At 36.6% G+C, this 17,893-nt stretch overlaps 2 protein-coding genes and 1 long non-coding RNA gene across 16 annotated transcripts; 1 reads left to right on the top strand and 2 right to left on the bottom strand.

Annotated features, from left to right (window-relative positions):
• The first annotated feature begins 183 nt into the window (after positions 1-183).
• Positions 184-10,842, top strand: LOC147558259 (uncharacterized). 14 transcript variants are annotated; one of them, XM_086659820.1, is made up of 14 exons: positions 184-319; positions 1,847-1,951; positions 2,401-2,952; positions 3,382-3,965; positions 4,282-4,357; positions 5,172-5,462; positions 5,670-5,843; positions 6,112-7,033; positions 7,113-7,213; positions 7,605-7,709; positions 7,869-8,693; positions 8,814-9,602; positions 9,682-9,895; positions 10,450-10,842. In XM_086659820.1, the coding sequence occupies exons 2-14, from the start codon at positions 1,949-1,951 to the stop codon at positions 10,737-10,739; spliced, it is 4,926 nt and encodes a 1,641-aa protein (XP_086515946.1). In that variant the 5' UTR covers positions 184-319; positions 1,847-1,948; the 3' UTR covers positions 10,740-10,842. The 14 variants fall into 14 exon arrangements, with proteins under 14 accessions (XP_086515946.1, XP_086515959.1, XP_086515954.1 ...); XM_086659833.1 differs by having other exon boundaries at positions 3,410-3,965; XM_086659828.1 differs by having other exon boundaries at positions 2,401-2,944.
• Positions 241-3,065, bottom strand: LOC147558260 (uncharacterized). Its single transcript, XR_015234315.1, has 2 exons — positions 1,346-3,065; positions 241-1,197 (listed from the first exon to the last, which is right to left on the bottom strand). It is a non-coding gene; the product is annotated as an uncharacterized LOC147558260 (long non-coding RNA).
• A 2,036-nt stretch (positions 10,843-12,878) lies between the features above and the next one.
• LOC147558261 (phenylalanine ammonia-lyase 1-like) lies at positions 12,879-16,890 on the bottom strand. The gene is made up of 2 exons (XM_086659837.1): positions 16,322-16,890; positions 12,879-14,854 (listed from the first exon to the last, which is right to left on the bottom strand). Exons 1-2 carry the CDS (start codon positions 16,744-16,746, stop codon positions 13,105-13,107), a joined length of 2,175 nt encoding a protein of 724 aa, XP_086515963.1. The 5' UTR covers positions 16,747-16,890; the 3' UTR covers positions 12,879-13,104.
• Positions 16,891-17,893: the final 1,003 nt, after the last annotated feature.

Below are 17,893 nucleotides of genomic sequence, written 5' to 3' on the forward strand. Positions count from 1 at the left end.
TGGAAGTAGGTGAACCACCACATAACTAAGTTAGGAAAGAAGGGAAATCTCACAAAAACCCTTTATAAACAATAGGCCAAGACTAATAAAACAGCTGCCACGTTCCCGCGCATTTAAGGGTAATTTCGTCATATTAATCGAAGGAGTGATTTGTCAAATAGAATATAACTCGCGGGTATTTTCGTACCATAATTTACCTCGGCTTGTAAAGAGAACACCCAAACAAGTACTTTTGTTTACTTTCCGATCTTCCCGTTTCCACTTCAAAAAGGAAGCTGATTTGTCGAATCAAGCAGAACCTGAAAGCTGAAACTCCTCCGTAAGAAACCCTAATCTTACTATCTCAATGTTCTTTTGCTAAAAATCTGTTCTTATTCTACTTAAATCTCTGCTATTTCATCGCATTTTTTTAGTTCCCGCTTTCCGTGTAATCTTCATCTCGGTTTCCCCTATCCATTTTATGCTGTTTTTGTTTATCTTGTATTAGGGTTTCATTTTTCTGCCATTTTCCCTACTTGATGTGTATTTATGAGTAATTTCATCACTACCAGAACAGATTCATGGATTTTGTTCATGCATTTGTTCTTGATGAGTTATTCTTTTTTTTCGTTCTTCAAAAAATTTAGGTTTTTCTATTGGAGATTTCTGAGTGAGTGTTTTTCTTGCATTGTTTCCATAATGATTTGGTTTTGTTAGGTTTTGATTGTGAAAGATGAGAGTTGTTGCATGTCACCATTAACTGCATTTCAATGTAGAATCTTGAGTCTGTATGAATGATCTCGAGGTTTTCATCATGCTCTGGTGGATATTTTAAAGATTGTGATACTGGTAAATTGATGATATGTGTAAAGGTGCCATCTTTTTGGAAAATGCTGACAAATATATTAGAAAGACGGAAGGAAAAAATTAACGATCCAAAGAACACAGAAAAAAGGGGCTTCAGAAACTCACATGCGAGAACTGAATGCCAGACCCCCGAACAAAAATTACAAAGGGGTCATCAGAGCCTCCCAATTATGCACACAACCCAATTAAGAAATTTTGAAATCCCAAAGTTTGCTTGGACTACAATGGTATAAAGTCCTCTCCGCTCGCTATATGGACAATGGATAGAATAGCCATTGGCTTCTTGAAGGTGGCCTTATTTCTCCATTTCTAGATGATGACACGGGGGAATAAGCATCCATAGATGTCTACCTGTTTTTTCTAGATGATGACATGGTATAAAGTCCTCTCCGCTCGCTATATGGACAATGGATAGAATAGCCATTGGCTTCTTGAAGGTGGCCTTATTTCTCCATTTCTAGATGATGACACGGGGGAATAAGCATCCATAGATGCCTACCTGTTTTTTGGTAATCTCAGAGATCTCCTGTGATAATGACGCCTCTGATAGAGTTCAGCAGGCACCAATTGGGTGCTATTCCAAAAAGAGAAGTAAATGAGAAGGTTAAAGTTCAAATAGCAAATTAGCTGCCGTCGATAATCTTAAACGTTTCTCCTCTTTTATCGTAGTTCAAAACTTAATAGAGATATAGTAGAAAGCGAAGAAAGTAAATTAGATAGATATCTCAATAGGCAATCCACGGAAAAACAAGGAGAGAACCATTGTCTCTTCAATTGTTGACTACTAAGCTTATAGATCTTCTGAGACAGGGAGAGGAAGAGGACTTTAAATGCAGAAGTATTCCTTTACATTCAGATTTACCAACACAAAAACCAAGTTTCACTGTTTCAGCTAATGTTCCCTAGTGGAGAATGTATTGGCCTTTTAGAGATGTTCGTATTCCATTTCAAAAAAATTGCGTAGTTCTTGGAAAATGTTAATCACAAAATCGTAATTCAGGTTTGCAGCCATGCACGCACAAAAGGTGACTGACCCATCTCTTGCTTAAGCTTTGCATGCTTGAAAGAGATTGAGGTGTGTTCTCCAGGTGATCTGCTGGAAATGGTAAGTCTTGAATATTAACAATATTCCGACGGATAGAATGGGTATTCTTATGTAGTTGAGCATGATATGTCTGGTTTCCCAATATTATTAAATATTTGGCGCGGGCATGTCTAGGTCCCTGACGGCTGACTGACAAGTTTGAATTTTGTATCAAGTTGAACATGTCTCAACCACGAATAGGTGTGGAACATACTTCTATCATGAAGTTAATCACAAGTTTGATTGCTTTATGTTATGGTTTTGTGGTGTTTTTACTTAAAGGAATTAGATTTGTTCTTTATTGACATAATTGTTTCAATCAGTTGGCTGCTGGTCAAAATTGTCGATACAATACAAGTTTTTTGTGTATGATATCATTATTATATAATTCCGGGTTTATAAGATTCAATTCTAATTTCCATCTTTCACTCTTCTCTCACATTCTGATGAATTTTTTTTGTGTGGACAAGATGGCAACGGTTACACGTTCTTGCCGCAAATTGAAGGACGATGACGATAGCACCCGTTCAAAGAGGCAAATTGATGAGAAAGGTACAACTTCTGGATCTTCGACCATAGAGACATCTAGTTTAAGAAGGTCCACCAGAGAGAAACAAAGGACATCAAGTCCTTCAAGTATAAGAAGGTCAGAAAGAATTGAGAAGAATTTGCCGCAGACTCCTCCACTCCCGAGGAAGTCTGAGCGGCTTGAGAAACGAGAGATGCCAAGAATTTTGAGAAGATCTGATAGAGAAAAGAGACTTCATTCCTTGAGTTTATCAGGTTCAAGTAAGTCTGCAAAAGGCTTAAGTTCACCAGAGACCAAAAAGGAAAAGTTGAAGAAAGGAAAAAATGAGAAACAACTGAAACTAAATTCCAAAGATGAGACAGGAAACGTGAAAAAGAGTCTGAAACCTGTTAAGAAGATTAAGAAAAAGAACATGATAGTGGAGGCCCGTAGTCACGATGTGCCTCTCTTTCTTGAGCCCCATTGTGCGAAGATTAAGGAGTCAGGTATTATGGTATATTCTTAACTTCTTAGATATCTAATTTACTTTGTATCGGTGTTTAGAGTCTTTTGGATATCTGATAAATTTGAATTTAGTGAAAACACAACAAAAAAAGAAAAAAAAAATATGAAACAACTTTAGGAATTAGGATCACAACAACTTTATATCCATGGTTTAAAAGTGCACCACATGTGAGCTCAATATCTACTTCTATGGTGGCCAATTAATGGTGTTCTCACTGGTGCCGTTATTGCAAGTTATTAAGATGATTTATATTTGTTCAAAAAAGATTAAGATAATATATGTTTCTCCTCAACAAAAAAAAAAAAAAAGATAATATATGTTTCTATGACATGCCCTAGAGTCCTGGCAAAAGGTATAAATCTGAATATAAGATTATCTAATTCTTTTCATTTTAATTTGTCAAAAATTGGTGAGAAGCTGAAAGTGCATGATGATTTGTCTCAAGGGGATGATAACGATAAAGGGACTAGTGATTCTAGGAAGGTTGAGGATGGAGATAGCAGCGAAGGTAAGGGCCAGGGAATGGAAGAGGATGATTTGCTGGAAGGTTGTGAGAGAGATGTCGAGGAATCCTGTTCAAATTCAATTAAGCCTGGCGACTGCACCCCAGAACTTGATACGGAAATAGAAGAACCTCATCTTAACAGGGAGCGTGAAGATTGTCTGGAGGAGGCTTATAAAACAAGTAACAAGGATGTGGTGTTAGTTAAAGAAGCAATTGAAGACACTGATAAGATTCGGATGGATCGCACAGCAACGGAAGAGTTGCACAAACCAGACATAAAGGGATCCGAAGGAAAATCACCTCCTGGTGACTCTGAGTTGGAAAAGACGGAGAGAGTTGGAGATAAGAGGAAATGGTTTGATATGGATCCTAAAGGTGCTTCTGTGGAAGATAGTGGAGAGACTCGCACTTCCGCTAGTAATATTCCTTCGTTGCAACTGGGAAACAAAAATTGTGATATTAGTGAGAGAGGTGACCCCTGTTCTAAGAAACAAAGGTACTCTCTTCCATAGGCTTGCTACTTACTGTTGCCTTCTTTTGACTTTTACTTATAAGCTTCTCCCTTCTTTCTGACAATGAAACTCTGCAAAGAAAGAAAGTAAATGGGCACGAAGCACCATACAGTCGGAAAATATTGAGTCTTTTTTAAAATAAAAAAAAAGGTGTGATATCTTCACTATGCTACACATGCCATCCCAACTAGATTGGCACCTGCGAAGCATTAAGTATTAATTCCAAATTTCCAAACGAAAAATAGAACAGTTTCTAGTTTAATACATTTATTAATTTTTATTTTTTTCTGTCTTTTGCAGGGATCAATGTGATTCAGAAAATCCCCATTTCTATTCTGAAAAGGACCATGATGCATGCAACAACAAATCTCCAAAGGTTCGTTTTGTTATTTACTTATTTGCTTCAAGTACTCCCCTGTTTACTTTTTTGTTTGTCTTTTCCATGCGAGAATAGATGCTTCTAGTTGTAAAATCTATTGTTAAAGTTTGAGATTTTTCTTGAAATTTCAATGTTCGTACCTATTTGTTATATTGCGGTATTCAATTTCTGTTCAAGGCGGTTGCCATCCTCCAAAAAAGCATCCCTAACCATAACAATTGTCATCACTCATTAGAGCAAAAGAATCGGGGTTATCAAGCTTCGGTAAATTTATATGTAGTTTCTTGCACAAAGTTTTCGATGTGTTAAGTTTGAGGTCATCCAACTCAAAATCAATCGGCAATGAGTGGAGAGGACCTAGACATTATATTCTTGGTTGCTAGAGCACCAGTCTCTCATGTGGAACTATTCTCGCAAGCCCCCTTACATGCGAGGTTTTTTGAGCCTAACACATGTTTTTGTTCTTTTCGGGTGACATGAAGCAAATGTGGCGTGTGGGCTTAGCTCGGATACTATGTTAAGTTTGTGCTCATTCAACTCAAAACCAATGGGCAATGAGTGGAGAAGACCTAGACATTGTATTCTTGGTTACTAGATCATCTTTCTCCCATGTGGGACTATTATGAAAATATGGTTCATAAGTACCAGCATGGAGATGAATTTGGGTTGACCTTGTTCTCTTCTATTGAATATTTATTGAAACTTTATAGCATGGTATGGTTGAATCATAATGTTGATGGTCTCATGGTTAAGGCAAATATTTTGACTCTTTTTCCCTTGTATCCCTGTTAACTTTTGTTTCATTCTACAGCATTGTGTGGTTGAGTGCCTCAATCGTCCTTCTCTTACTAATGGAGTTAATGGGGATGGCATTGATGATCTCAAGATTGACAAACAAACGGAGAGGGTTGCACGGTTTGTTGCGAATGATCATAAGTCAGGTTCATCCAAATTTGTGGAGTACTGGGTTCCTGTAAGGCTTACCAATGTGCAGCTTGAGCAGTATTGTGCTGTTCTACTTAACAAAGCATCAGTACTTCGTTCAAGCTCAAAGAGTGATACTGTTGAGGCTCTCCGTTCTATTCTTATTTCTCTCAGGAAGGTGAGACCTACTTCTGATCTTTTGTTGCTTCAAGTGTTTGATCCGTGTATTTAGGTTTCGAAAGTTAGTTCTACTAGTCATTTACTGATTGCCTAAATGGTTTTCCCTAGTTTGGATTTTCAATTCATTTAATAGAGCTGCTATAATTGCTGGTTTGTTAATCGATAGAGCTGGTTTTAATGGTTCCTTTGTGAGGTTTCTTCACAGTGTTGCGACCATCCTTACCTTGTGGACCTTGCTTTGCAAAAGGTGCTCATAGAAGGTCTTACACCAGTTAAGTATTTGGATGTTGGAGTAGATGCAAGCGCCAAGCTACAGGTTCTGGACAGGAGCCTTTCAGAGATAAAAAAGTGTGGGATGAGAGTACTAATCCTTTTTCAGGTATGCGACCTAAGTGAATTGGATGCATTTTTGAAACCTACCTATGGATGTCATTCCATCTTTGCTAATTCGCATTTTTGTTATTTATATTTTATAGTTTATAGTGGTAAATACGGAAGGTTGACTAGTTTTGTACTTCTCTAACAATTTATATCTGACCTGCATCAGATTGTGATTGTATGATTTGTATCTCTAGACTGTATAATCTACATTGAGACTACCATTTATGTTTAAATTGTGCTCTCATTAAAATGTTTTCATGGGACAGTCTATTGTTGGCTCTGGTCGGGACTCCATTGGGGACTATTTGGATGACTTTCTGCGCCAAAGATTTGGTCCAGATTCCTATGAACGTGTCGTTTGTGGAATGCTCACATCAAAGAGGCAAGCTGCTCTTGACATGTTTAATGATAAGGAGAAAGGGAGATTTGTTTTTCTAATAGAGACTCGTGCTTGCAGCTCAAGCATTAAACTGTCTTCTGTTGACGTAGTGATTCTATATGATAGCGATTGGAACCCGTTAAATGATTTAAGAGCTTTACAGAAGATCAATATTGACTCACATTATGAGCAGCTAAAAGTTTTCCGCTTGTTTTTGTCTTGTACCTTAGAAGAAAAAGTTCTAATTCTTGCTAAGCAAGAGAAGACTCTTGATAGCTCTTTAAGCAATATAAACCATACTAATTGTCATTTGTTGCTTAAATGGGGTGCCTCTTATTTATTCGAGAAGCTGGACGAGTTCCATAATTCCACCCCGTCATCTGGTTCAATCTTATCTGCCGAGGAGTTACAATTAAATGTAGTGCAGGAATTTCTAGCTCAGCTCCCACAGGGCTCTGGAAGCAGTAGCACTAAAGACTGTAAAATTCTAATTGAAGTTAAACAGACTGGAATGTCATATTCGAGAGATTCTTCCTTACCCGGCGAGGTAGAAATGCAGTTCAGTGATGAAGATCAACCTCATGTTTTTTGGACAAAATTACTAGGGAGGTCCCCCAAATGGAGATATTTACCTAGTCCAACCCCTAGGGTTCGGAAAACAGTTCAATATTTTGATGAGACACCAAAGGAAATAGATGTTGACAATAATGATGTAAAAAAGAAGCAAAAGAAACTTGTCAACAACACCCATTATCCAATATCTCAGGATCCGCTGCCAGAAGATGAAAGAAAAGTAATTGGTGCAGGAGGTATATGAGATAGTTTCCTTGCTTTTCTGTATCCTAACTTATCCTAGTTCTAACGGCATCTCTTGTGTAACTACTGCAGCGGAATCTGACAGGAAGAAAACATTGCGTGACTCACAAAAGGATCTTCACATCTTCTTGAAGCCAAAGATATCAGAACTTTGTGAAATTCTACGACTTCCAGTAAGTATTTTTGTAAACTGTCTAGTAGGTGTTGGAATGCCATTCCACTTATTGTTTCAGAAAGTAACAATACAATGCATTTGGATTAGAATATTTAGAGTTACATGACTTTTAGTTAACTACTTTCATTAATCTACATGTTGACAATTCAGCGTAGTACTTGAGCATCTAGGGAAATAAGGGATACAATCTTAAAGGATATTGATCATATTAAAATCGTTCATAATGGTGTTGTTTGCATTCGACTGTTGGAGATGAAAGTAGAGAGAGTTGTAAGAAAATGGAATTTTACCCTAATTCCTGATGAGTGGCATGGTGACTTTACAAAAGTTATTATACAATTAAGTGTCTTATATATCTTTTTTTATTTGTATGATTGGTGTAAATACAGGAGGATGTTAAGAATGAGGCTGGAAGGTATCTTGAATATGTTATGAACAATCACCACGTCAATAAGGAACCAGTGACAATATTTCAAGCTTTTCAGATATCTCTGGTTTGAATTTTTCTCTCCTACTAAGTTCCTAGCACCATCATATATCTTGTTGAAAAATCCTCTCCAACTCGACTCTGAGCATTTGAGTGTCAGAATGGAGTAGATATTGTTTGAAAAAACTAATCTAGTTTGGTAAATAAATCTACTGTTTATGTGCAGTGCTGGACAGCAGCTTCTTCAATGAAACATAAGATAAATCGAAAGGAAACCCTTGTACTTGCAAAGCATCACTTAAATTTTGAGTGCACGGAAAAAGAAACTGAGTCTGTTTATCAGAAGTTGCGGATGCTTAAGAAATTGGTATTTCCTCAAGCAGAAAAAGTTGTGGTGTCCAATTGCGGAAATAATCCTGCAAGAACTGCAAATGCAAAAGACTGTTTGCATGGGCCAGGTCAATCGTCTGTGCCTGATCAACAAGGATTAGAAGGCGATCATGAGTCAGTTTCCGCCAAACAACAGGTTACTGACTCCGAAAAGGTTAATGAATCACCGAGAGATAAAATCTCTAAGAGCATTACTCTGGTAAAAAGGATTCACTCCAGTAGGATGAGAAAGATCATCACCAAGCAGATGGACGAAATCGAAGCTTTCAACAAAAAGAAGGCAAAACTTCTGGAGGAATTGAAGGGAAAGCTCGAAAAGTTGAAGACGGTAGATCGGGAGTTCAATAGGAAGGTTGTGGAACTAGAAAACCGTATGGAGATGGAGCAAAGAAAACTTGAGTTTATGCAACAGGCCTCAAGGAATGAAGAGAAGCGTATGAAAATTCATTGGTTGCGAGAAGCAAGATCTGGCAAGCCGGTGGCTTCGTTTTCGATGCTCCCTCTAACAGAGTCTGGGTTCAAGATGGAAGATATGGATCTGGAGTGTAGAGTTTCTGATGCTCCCGAGGAGGCTATTCGTACATGTGAGACTTCTTCAGGAAACCAGCCAAGTCAAATGGCAGTTGCCAAGTCTCTGACTAGTGTTGAAGAAGTGGTAGAGGTAACATGCCCCACAATTTGCACTACACTCTTATACTTCTCCTGGATCGGATTTCTTTTTGTACTCTTAGGATTTATTCGTAATCTCTCTTTTTTGTTACTGATATTATGTGCTTGTCAGGTACCTCCTGTTGAGCATTCTCAACCTATATCAGATGGACCGCAAAATAAAGATGCATCCAGTTTTAAATTGCGAAATTGTACAGATAAAAATGTTTTGTCTTGTAAATCCAGTGATCACCTGACGTCTAAATCTGTAAATGAAGTGATTGAAATTGGAGGTGGGAATCAAGAAGCTCAAAACTCATCTGAACAATCTCAAGTTCCACGACAGGCCTCAGATCAACTCGAGGCTGATATATTAAATGACTTGGATGTTTCAGAACCCATTGCTCATAAAGAATCTGAGACCCAGTTGAAGCATAGATCTTCCCAACAGGCTGAACTTCCAAAGCAGCACCTACACAACGAAGTGCAGAACTCCTCAGAACAGTCTCAAGCTCCAATTCAGCCTCGGATTCACCAAGCTGAGCTAGTAAGCAACTCCACCTCACCACCCGTTACCCGGTTGGAAGATGACATGCGACTGAGGCAAGACACTTTGCAACAGGCTGAAGTGCCAACTCAACCATCACCTACTCATGCTCAGCTACTTTCTCACTCCACTGTTTCAGATACCGTGTTTCAACAGCTTATGTCTATGAACAGACCTTTGTGTAGAAGTGAAACACATGTAACAGCTACCAGAAGCATTGGGCTTGTTCCAGATTCTAGTAACCAAGCGCAAACTGGTCCTGCGATTTCTCGAATGCCTCAGCCTCCGCATATGCTGCATGTTGATCCTCTTTCACATGAACTAGCTGTAATGCATCAAGAGGCGGATCAACTAGAGAAGTTCCACGAGAGCTTGGTTAGTGTTTGCTATACTAATTGATATTATCAGGAAGTATTAGTTTGCTTATTGATGGCTTCTTTTGTTTCACATATAGAAAGTGCGGGTAAATTCTGATTACGAGAAAGAGATTAGAGAGATCCAGCAGAAGTATAACAAGTTGCTTCAGGAGGCTGACAAGTCATTAGCGCAAAAGAAGAAGGAAGTTGAGGCGAATTTCAGCATTGTATGCATGCATAGAATGCTAGCTGAGGTGTCGAGGTTCAAATGCAGTGATACTAGGGCAGCAGGAGAACCGGGATTGCAGCAAGGTATGTACCTTCTTGAAGACCTTGTCTCGCTATTTTAACTTCGTTCTATGTTAAGATACCTTTTCAGTTGTTCAGGCTTTTCATCAAATATACCTGAGTCACATATTGGGACCTTTTCTGTGTAAAAAGGAGATAATTACCCCGCAAATCATTACAAAGTATGAAATCACGTAAGTTAGTCAAAACCGAAGTTAAAGAATTACAACCCAGTCTCTCTCAACCAACTAAAACTAGTTTGTGTGTTCAATCATGGATAGAAGAAAGTGGACTTAATAGATGATATCAGCTCAAGCTGAAGTCCTCACCTGTATTATAATGAGTTCTTTCTCTGGGAGCTGAGGTATCTACAAATCCACAAGTAAAATTCAGGATATGTATCATAATCTGTTAATGAGTGGACGTGGATCTCTAAGTACAAGCTATCCACAGCTTTTTAATTTGTTCAAGTGCATAAGGTCATCTGGGTCGTTATTTCCTTCTAACTAAATGCGGAAACTGTCTATACTGATATTAATTCGATAGTGAGAAGCATTTGACCCTAGATTCTTTCTCAGGCGAACACCCGGGTTTCGGTCAGCAGCAGTTCCTCCAGTCAACTCAACCAAATGCTCATAGACCCCCAGTTAATGCATCTGGGGCCACATTAGTTCCTCCTACAGTAGGCTCATCCCCATTACAAGGGGGCCACCGTGGCCCAGTGCTTGGCCTTGGTCCTTCAATCACTCTAAATTATCCAGTAGAAGGCAGTGAATTACGGCCACAAGCCATACAACTTCAACAGTCAGTTCCTTTCACCTCAACTTCAGCAGCAGCAGGCGTAGTATTCTTGTCTGACGACGAGTAATTTAACCTAGGGCTATTTCAGCTTTTTAAGTGGATGTAGCAGATATTGACACAGGTAAAAGAAGAAAAGCAGTGCCATTTTGTTAACTTGAAGTGTTCCGACAGTGATTATGTGCTCTCTCTCTCTCTCTCTCTCTCTCTCTATATATATATATATATATATATATATATAGACACACTTTCGCGTGCATGTAGTTCATACAGGAAGGTCATCACCGTAGGTAGGTCGCATTAAAATGAAGGATTTTTTACCAACCAAGCAGAGGTATGAAGGGCACACGATGGGCATAAGTGGGTCGAAGAAGTTAATTTTCTGTTCAAACACGACACAGATTAGGCCCATTCCAAGTGCCCTCAGATTGCCCCAAGCATTAAGAGGAAGGGCGTGCCAAGAGTAAAAAAGAGGGACCCCTGTAGACGCTGGTACGGAATTTGGCCTCTCGTGTTGGTGTTGCCGTGTTGGTCGGGAATGAATATGGACTCAAATCTAGGGTGAAGGAGACATCCCTTTGGCTTGGCAAAAAGTATAATATAGTAACCTGATGGCATGATTGTTTGAGTCAAAATTGTTCATAAGAATATGGGTTTGTTGGATGGTAAGCTACTGGTAAAAGAAAGAAAGCCAGGAAGACTAACAAGTTGGAGTTTGAATTATCTTTTTATGTATATGGCCAATTTCCTAACTACACACTCAACTATACCAACCACAAAAGGAGGAAGTGTTTTGTAGTGCCACGATGTCTAAATTGTTAATTGATTTATCAAAATATCAGATCGCCCTATGCATCCAATAATAATTACTACTTGTTGACGAGTCAGTTGAGGTCTTTATATACGCAATTGCTACTGATGAGTCAATTGAGGTCTTTATATACGCAAAGTATTATGACTAAAACAATTTAATAGCGAAATAGAGACCAAAATTTGAAGAAATTTAATAAAACAAGAAAAGTATGAAATTGTAGAGAGAACCGATGTTAACTTATGACTTTATATGATTGGTCTAATATTTTTCTAGGTGAAGTTTATGTGGTCTCTAAACACTTTGTTGTTCACGAAGTATTATTTTGAATTTTAATAAAGAAAGAGTAATAAGGAATTAACTTTGGTTTCTAAACAGTGATTAGATTGTTTAATCATATGTGAACAGGATTATGGAAATGAAAATAAAAATTGAAACCCTTTTGGTGAAATATATATACAATAAAACTATTCATACAACTACATCACAAAAAATATACAACAATATTCTTTTTATCTAAAGCCTATTAACCCGGGCTCATTTTCGTTTATTGCTCTATAGTTTCGAACTTATAGGAAACAAAATATATATTTGGTGCCATTGCTTTTTGTCAAGTGGTCTACTCGATAACAAGATATCAAATTGTTTCACAGTATTTTATCGCCACTATACTTTTAATCTATGTCTGATAAATGTTTGCGTGATCACGTGGGAAAAAAAACAAGTTTTCAACCGACATTCATAATCGGTATGAAAGGGCAAAGATGATTACCTTTACAAAATTTGTTTGGATATAATAAAGCAAATTCTCTTCCAAAGTTGTGATGTAAACCCTTAACTTCCTTTCTTTCATGGACAACATGAGTTCTAGTTACGCGTCAGGCTGGTCCAAGCCTAGTAACAGACGTCCTGCCGGAACTTGCCTGCCTAATAAAGGCCGACAGGCTGCGCACAACGGCCAAGACAGGCCATGTTTAGTCATGTCCTTGTGTTCGACGCTCATGTTGTCATTGGGTTGGAAACTTCTTATTCTTGTTGGGATTGATCATGTCACGATCTTGGACAGTTTGAGTAATATCAATCGTCGATAGATAATCTTCTGATATCAGACATATTACACTCTTATACAGAACTTTCACATTCACGTACCGAATGCTATTTCACTTGAACAATTCGTCAGATAGTTCATTTGTTAGAATTGCCGTTACAAGTCATGATTTATTCATGAAAAATGATGGTATGCCATTGTGCCAAGTTGTGGTATGATCTCTTAGGCTCTAAATCGTCTCCTTCCATGCCGGATTATCGGTCATAAATTAACTGACATTTGGCCAGACTGTTACAATTGTTTATTCGTGACATCCATCGCCCTCCGATTAAAACTTAAAAGGACTTAAATTGAAAAACTATAATTATTATTTCACAAATCCATGTGCTACAAAAATACCAAACATTAAATAATAATAAAGTTTCTGGGTATCCAACATTTTTCCCAGCATATGGCAACAGTTACCATATCAAACCATAAAGACATTATATAAAATTAAAGAACATCATAGTACCCCCAAGAACTTCAAAAAAAATAAAATGTGATCATGTGTGTGTCTGCAATTTTCAGTAAACCCTAGCAGATTGGAATAGGAGCACCATTCCAATCACTTAAACATTTGAGAAGAGGATCAATCAACTTACCTTCACAAATAGCTGAAAATACCTTATCAAATTCTTCACCAGGTGAAACAATTTTCTCTCCAGTTAGATATCCAGTTCCAAGTTCTTCCCTCACAAACTTATATAATGGATAAGACCTGCAATTCTTAATCCGGTTCGGAATATCCGGGTTCCCATTCTCACACTTACTCCTCGAATTTTCGACTTCTTTTGGTAAAAGGGTCTTCAATTCTTCCTCAAAAGCTCCAATCTTTTGAAAGATTGAAGTATTAGAATTCTTCTCATTTTCACCATTAAGCAATGCTTGTTCAACTAATACTTGTCTTAATTTTTGCATTAATGGGTAAGTAGCACTACAAGGATCGTCGATATAAGCGAAAACGTATTCACCATGAACAACTTGAAGTAATTTCTGTTCACAAAACCTAGATGGATGAAGTTCTCCAATAACACCCATATTAAGAACTTTCTTAGCAACTTGACTTACTGTGTTTTTCACTGTTTGTCTCAAATTCTCCTCCAAATGCCTTAAATCAATAGCTTGACAAAGAGCAACTAAGAAAGTTGATGACATTAACTTCAAAATCTCAATAGCTTCAGCTGTTTTTCTTGAAGATATTAATCCCAGTGAATTAACATCTTGATTATGTTGTTCTGCACTTTGAACATGATTAGTGACAGGATTAGCTAAGAATTGAAGTTCAGAACAGTAAGAAGCCATGGCAATTTCAGCACCTTTAAACCCATAATCCAAACTTGGGTTTCTTCCACCTGATAAATTTGAAGGCAACCCATTATTGTAAAAATCATTAACAAGCTCTGAGAATTGAGCAAATAATAATTTCCCAATCGAACCGATTGCTAATCTTGTATTATCCATTGAAACACCAATTGGAGTTCCTTGAAAGTTTCCACCATGAAGAGCTTTGTTTCTTGACACATCGATTAATGGGTTATCGTTGACGGAATTTATTTCTCGTTCGATTGATTTCGTCGATGACCTAATAACTTCAATCAATGGGCCTAACCATTGAGGTGAAGTTCGAAGAGCATATCTATCTTGTTTTGGTTTTTGTAATGCATCAAGTTCTTGCATTTCTTTAGCTTGTTTAACATAAGAACTTCCATCTAAAATATGTTCCATTATAGCAGCAGCTTCAATTTGACCAGGATGATGCTTCAATTTATGTGTTAAATGATCAGTAAATTCTGGTTTTCCTTGCATAACTTCAGCAAATATAGCCGAAATCACTTCAGATAATACAGCTAAAATATTAGCTTCAAATAGAACCATGGAAGCTAGCCCAGACCCGACGGCCGTCCCATTGACAAGGGCTAGTCCTTCTTTCGGTTGTAACTCGAAGAACCCACCGTTGATTCCACCACGATCGAATGCTTGAGAAGCATCGAGCGATTCACCGTTTGGGCCTGTTGCTTTTGAATTGGGCCTGCCTGTTAAAAGCCCAGCAATATAGGATAAAGGGACTAAATCACCTGAGGCAGTGATGGTGCCCCTAAGAGGAAGACATGGAGTGATGTTGTTGTTGAGAAATTTTGTGATGGCTTCTAGAATTTCAAAACGGATACCCGAATAACCTTGGAGTAGGGTATTGACCCGAACCAACATAGCTGCTCTTGTTGCTGAGTAAGGTAATATGTGGTTTGATTCTGTTCCATTCCCAAATATTCCAGCATTCAAGAATCTGACGGTCAAGAAAAAAACAACAGATTAGAAATTTAGGTTAGGTAGATCCAACGGTTTAGATGATCTTGGTTGTGGTAGGTAGAGGGTAAAATGGGTATTCTTTTTAAAGTGCATGTATTTATATCTTTTTTTTTTTTTTTGTTGAAAGGTGCTACATTTATATGGTTGTCTCTATAATATATTGTGAGGCCACCAAATGGAGGGAAATATTTGTGGGTTTCCAATAACCACGACTACTCTGAAAAACGACATTCTCGTATTTACTTTATATACACATATAACACCAAACCTTAAATCTATAGATATGATTAAGACCCTCAAACGCAATTGATTTTAATCTCAAGCTTAATGTCTAATTAACCTGAAACTTTGTAATTTTAATTTTTACTAGTCTTATAATGTTGTATAATTTATATTTATATTGTTTTTTTTTTTCAGAAAACCAAAAATTTAAAGTTTAAAACCACTACGAAGAAAAGCTTTAGTTGGGATATTTATGCTGAAAACAGTACTTGAGATATATTTTTATTGTCTATTTTAAGTTGTGACAATAAATTGAATATCAAATCCAATTTTGTTCTTTCAACAAAAAAAAAAAAATCCAATTTTGTTAGGATTGCTAATGAGAACTAGAGCCCATGTTGAATAGGAGTAGTGGGTCGACTCACTTAACCCCAAAAGGTGTGTTTTGTCTATTCATTCATTTTCATTGTTATGGATTTAAAGTGGCCATGTGGCATGAAGATAGTTGGCTATAAACTCTTTTGGAAATATCTAATCTATAGAACCACAAATGATTTTGGGCCTGCTAAATAGAGTATCTCTTTGAATTTAAAGTTGAAAATAAAGTTATACAATATAATATGTATTATTTTATTTGATATATTTTTTGTTGATATATTTTTATTTGATATAATTAATGATTACTTAAAAATATAGGATTTAGGGGTATAATTAATTTAAATTTACATCCCAAATTTACTTCTAGTAAAAAAGCTATAGTATTTATATATCGCGAGAGTCTAGAATATGGAATCCTACCGTTTCAAATAAAAAGTTCTGATTGAGACTAATTTTGTTGGGTAGAAAGAAACTAGTTAGGGGTTGAATCGGATAATAGCGTTTGGAAAAGAGATAAAATATTTTGCAGTGTATACAACTCTAATTTATTACCACGTAAAGGTGAAGCTAAAACTCAATTCAATCACAAATCTATCAATGTTTAGATCTAAGTCACCTAAAATATCTATAATCTACGTCTTTTTCAGGTATATGAAGATTACGTACGTAAATACTGACTACCATCTCCACATCTCACAAGTCTTGAACACAGACAAACATTCTAATCATCTGTCTTCTTTTCTTTTCTTGTGATGACGTAAATATCAATTAATATTTTCTTCGAAAGATTAATCATAAATAATTAAGACATAATCATAAAAAGATAATTAATTAATTTTTTTACCTAATGAGTTCCTTTTGAAGAGCACCTCCTTCTTTAGTTCTTCTATGAGAAGTAGCACCAAAACCAGTAGTAACTCCATAACTATCTGTTCCTTTCTTCATACTATCCATTACCCAATCACTACTAGCTTTTACTCCTGCCCTAGCCGCCTCTGCCAACTCCACTTTCACCACCCCACCTCCATGAACTCCGATCGCCGCCACCTGAGCTATTGTTAATGTCTCACCACCAAGTTTCACCACCGGCTGCCTAAATTCTTCCACCATCTTCTTAACCTCATCAAGATGACTCCCTTTTAAAGAATCAGCTGCCATTCCCCAATTTAATGGGTCTTTATTAGCCAACTCATTTATCATTATTTTTTCATGATCATCAATACAGATCTTACGCTTGGAATTACCATTTTGATGAACTTGGGTAGCCATGAAAATGGGTTTAGAGAGAGAAACAAGATAGAGAAAGAAGAAAGAGAGAGAGAGAGAGATTTACAGGAATTTGGTTGATAATTCCTGAGTCTTGTTCACTGGTTTTTGGGTGCTATAAATAAAGATTTCATTTAGTTTGGTGGGAGTCACAACGGGTTAGTTGAAATCTTTTTATGACCGTTAGATCTTTCTACCTATTTTAACGGTTGTGATCTTGACACGTTGGAAAATCTTAGACGCGTGAGTTGATGTTTTCATAGCCCTGGGAGCCGGGGGGTGATTAATGAGGGGTTAAGAGTTTGGTTGGTGGAATGACACGAAAGCATGACGTCACCTTCTTACTTTCTTACTATTTCAAAAAATATTTAATAAAATTTACTTTTTTTTTTTTTTTTTTTTAGATGAAGAAATAAGATTTACTTTGGAATTTTCTTTATAGAAATAAAATCTTTTAATTTTCAATTTAGAAACTTTATAGTAGAGAATCTTTAAGTAAAAAAAGAAAAGTATTTATGTATTAATATCTTGTCTTGAGAATCAACGACCAAGATCTCGAGCTCATACCTCACGGTATGAGCTCGAGCTCAATGAATCAAAGCCCAATTACATATTAGGGAAACCCATTAATCCTTAAACATTTGTTGGTTAAAATTGAAATATCTTTTTAGTACTATTTTTACCTTACAAGATTGGAATCCTTACCCTTAATGAATCTCATAATAAGAGAATAAAATGAGATTCTTTTTGTAATTATAAAGTGAAGAGAGATATTAGGAGAAAACCCATTTAGTATTTTGCCCAAAAGAAGGTAATTAAGGTTGATTTAGTTACTCTAAAAAATAAAATGGCAAAGATGAGGGATTGTGCACTTTAATGGAGATTAAGTCTTCAAATAGATTAAATTTGAATGCAATGTAAACAATAATTATTTTTCTCTTGTTTAAAGATTTGATCATTCATATGTTTTATTTCAAAATTAGATTTGCATATTTACATTTATCAAATATCTTCAAATAGAGTTCCACATTAATAAAATTTTGAAAACAATTTAAAGATAGGCCAAACTTGTAAATTTGTTTTATAAAGATTCTAACTTTTCACTTGTAGATTTGTTTTATAAAAATTGTAATTTTTCGTAATTTATAAG

The sequence above is a fragment of the Eschscholzia californica genome, unplaced genomic scaffold, assembly GCF_041429995.1.
Source record: "Eschscholzia californica isolate CP2 unplaced genomic scaffold, dmEscCali1.0.p SCAF_2, whole genome shotgun sequence".
Taxonomy (NCBI): domain Eukaryota; kingdom Viridiplantae; phylum Streptophyta; class Magnoliopsida; order Ranunculales; family Papaveraceae; genus Eschscholzia; species Eschscholzia californica.

Excerpts from the sequence above, each read along its gene's own strand:
- LOC147558259 (XM_086659820.1), top strand. Across the intron at positions 5,463-5,669 it reads TTCTTATTTCTCTCAGGAAG|TGTTGCGACCATCCTTACCT; the intron begins GTGAGACCTACT and ends GTTTCTTCACAG. Across the intron at positions 8,694-8,813 it reads GTGTTGAAGAAGTGGTAGAG|GTACCTCCTGTTGAGCATTC; the intron begins GTAACATGCCCC and ends TGTGCTTGTCAG.
- LOC147558261 (XM_086659837.1), bottom strand. The coding sequence starts at position 16,746 with ATGGCTACCCAAGTTCATCAAAATGGTAATTCCAAGCGTAAGATCTGT. Across the intron at positions 14,855-16,321 it reads CTTCAAAAGGAACTCATTAG|ATTCTTGAATGCTGGAATAT; the intron begins GTAAAAAAATTA and ends CTTGACCGTCAG.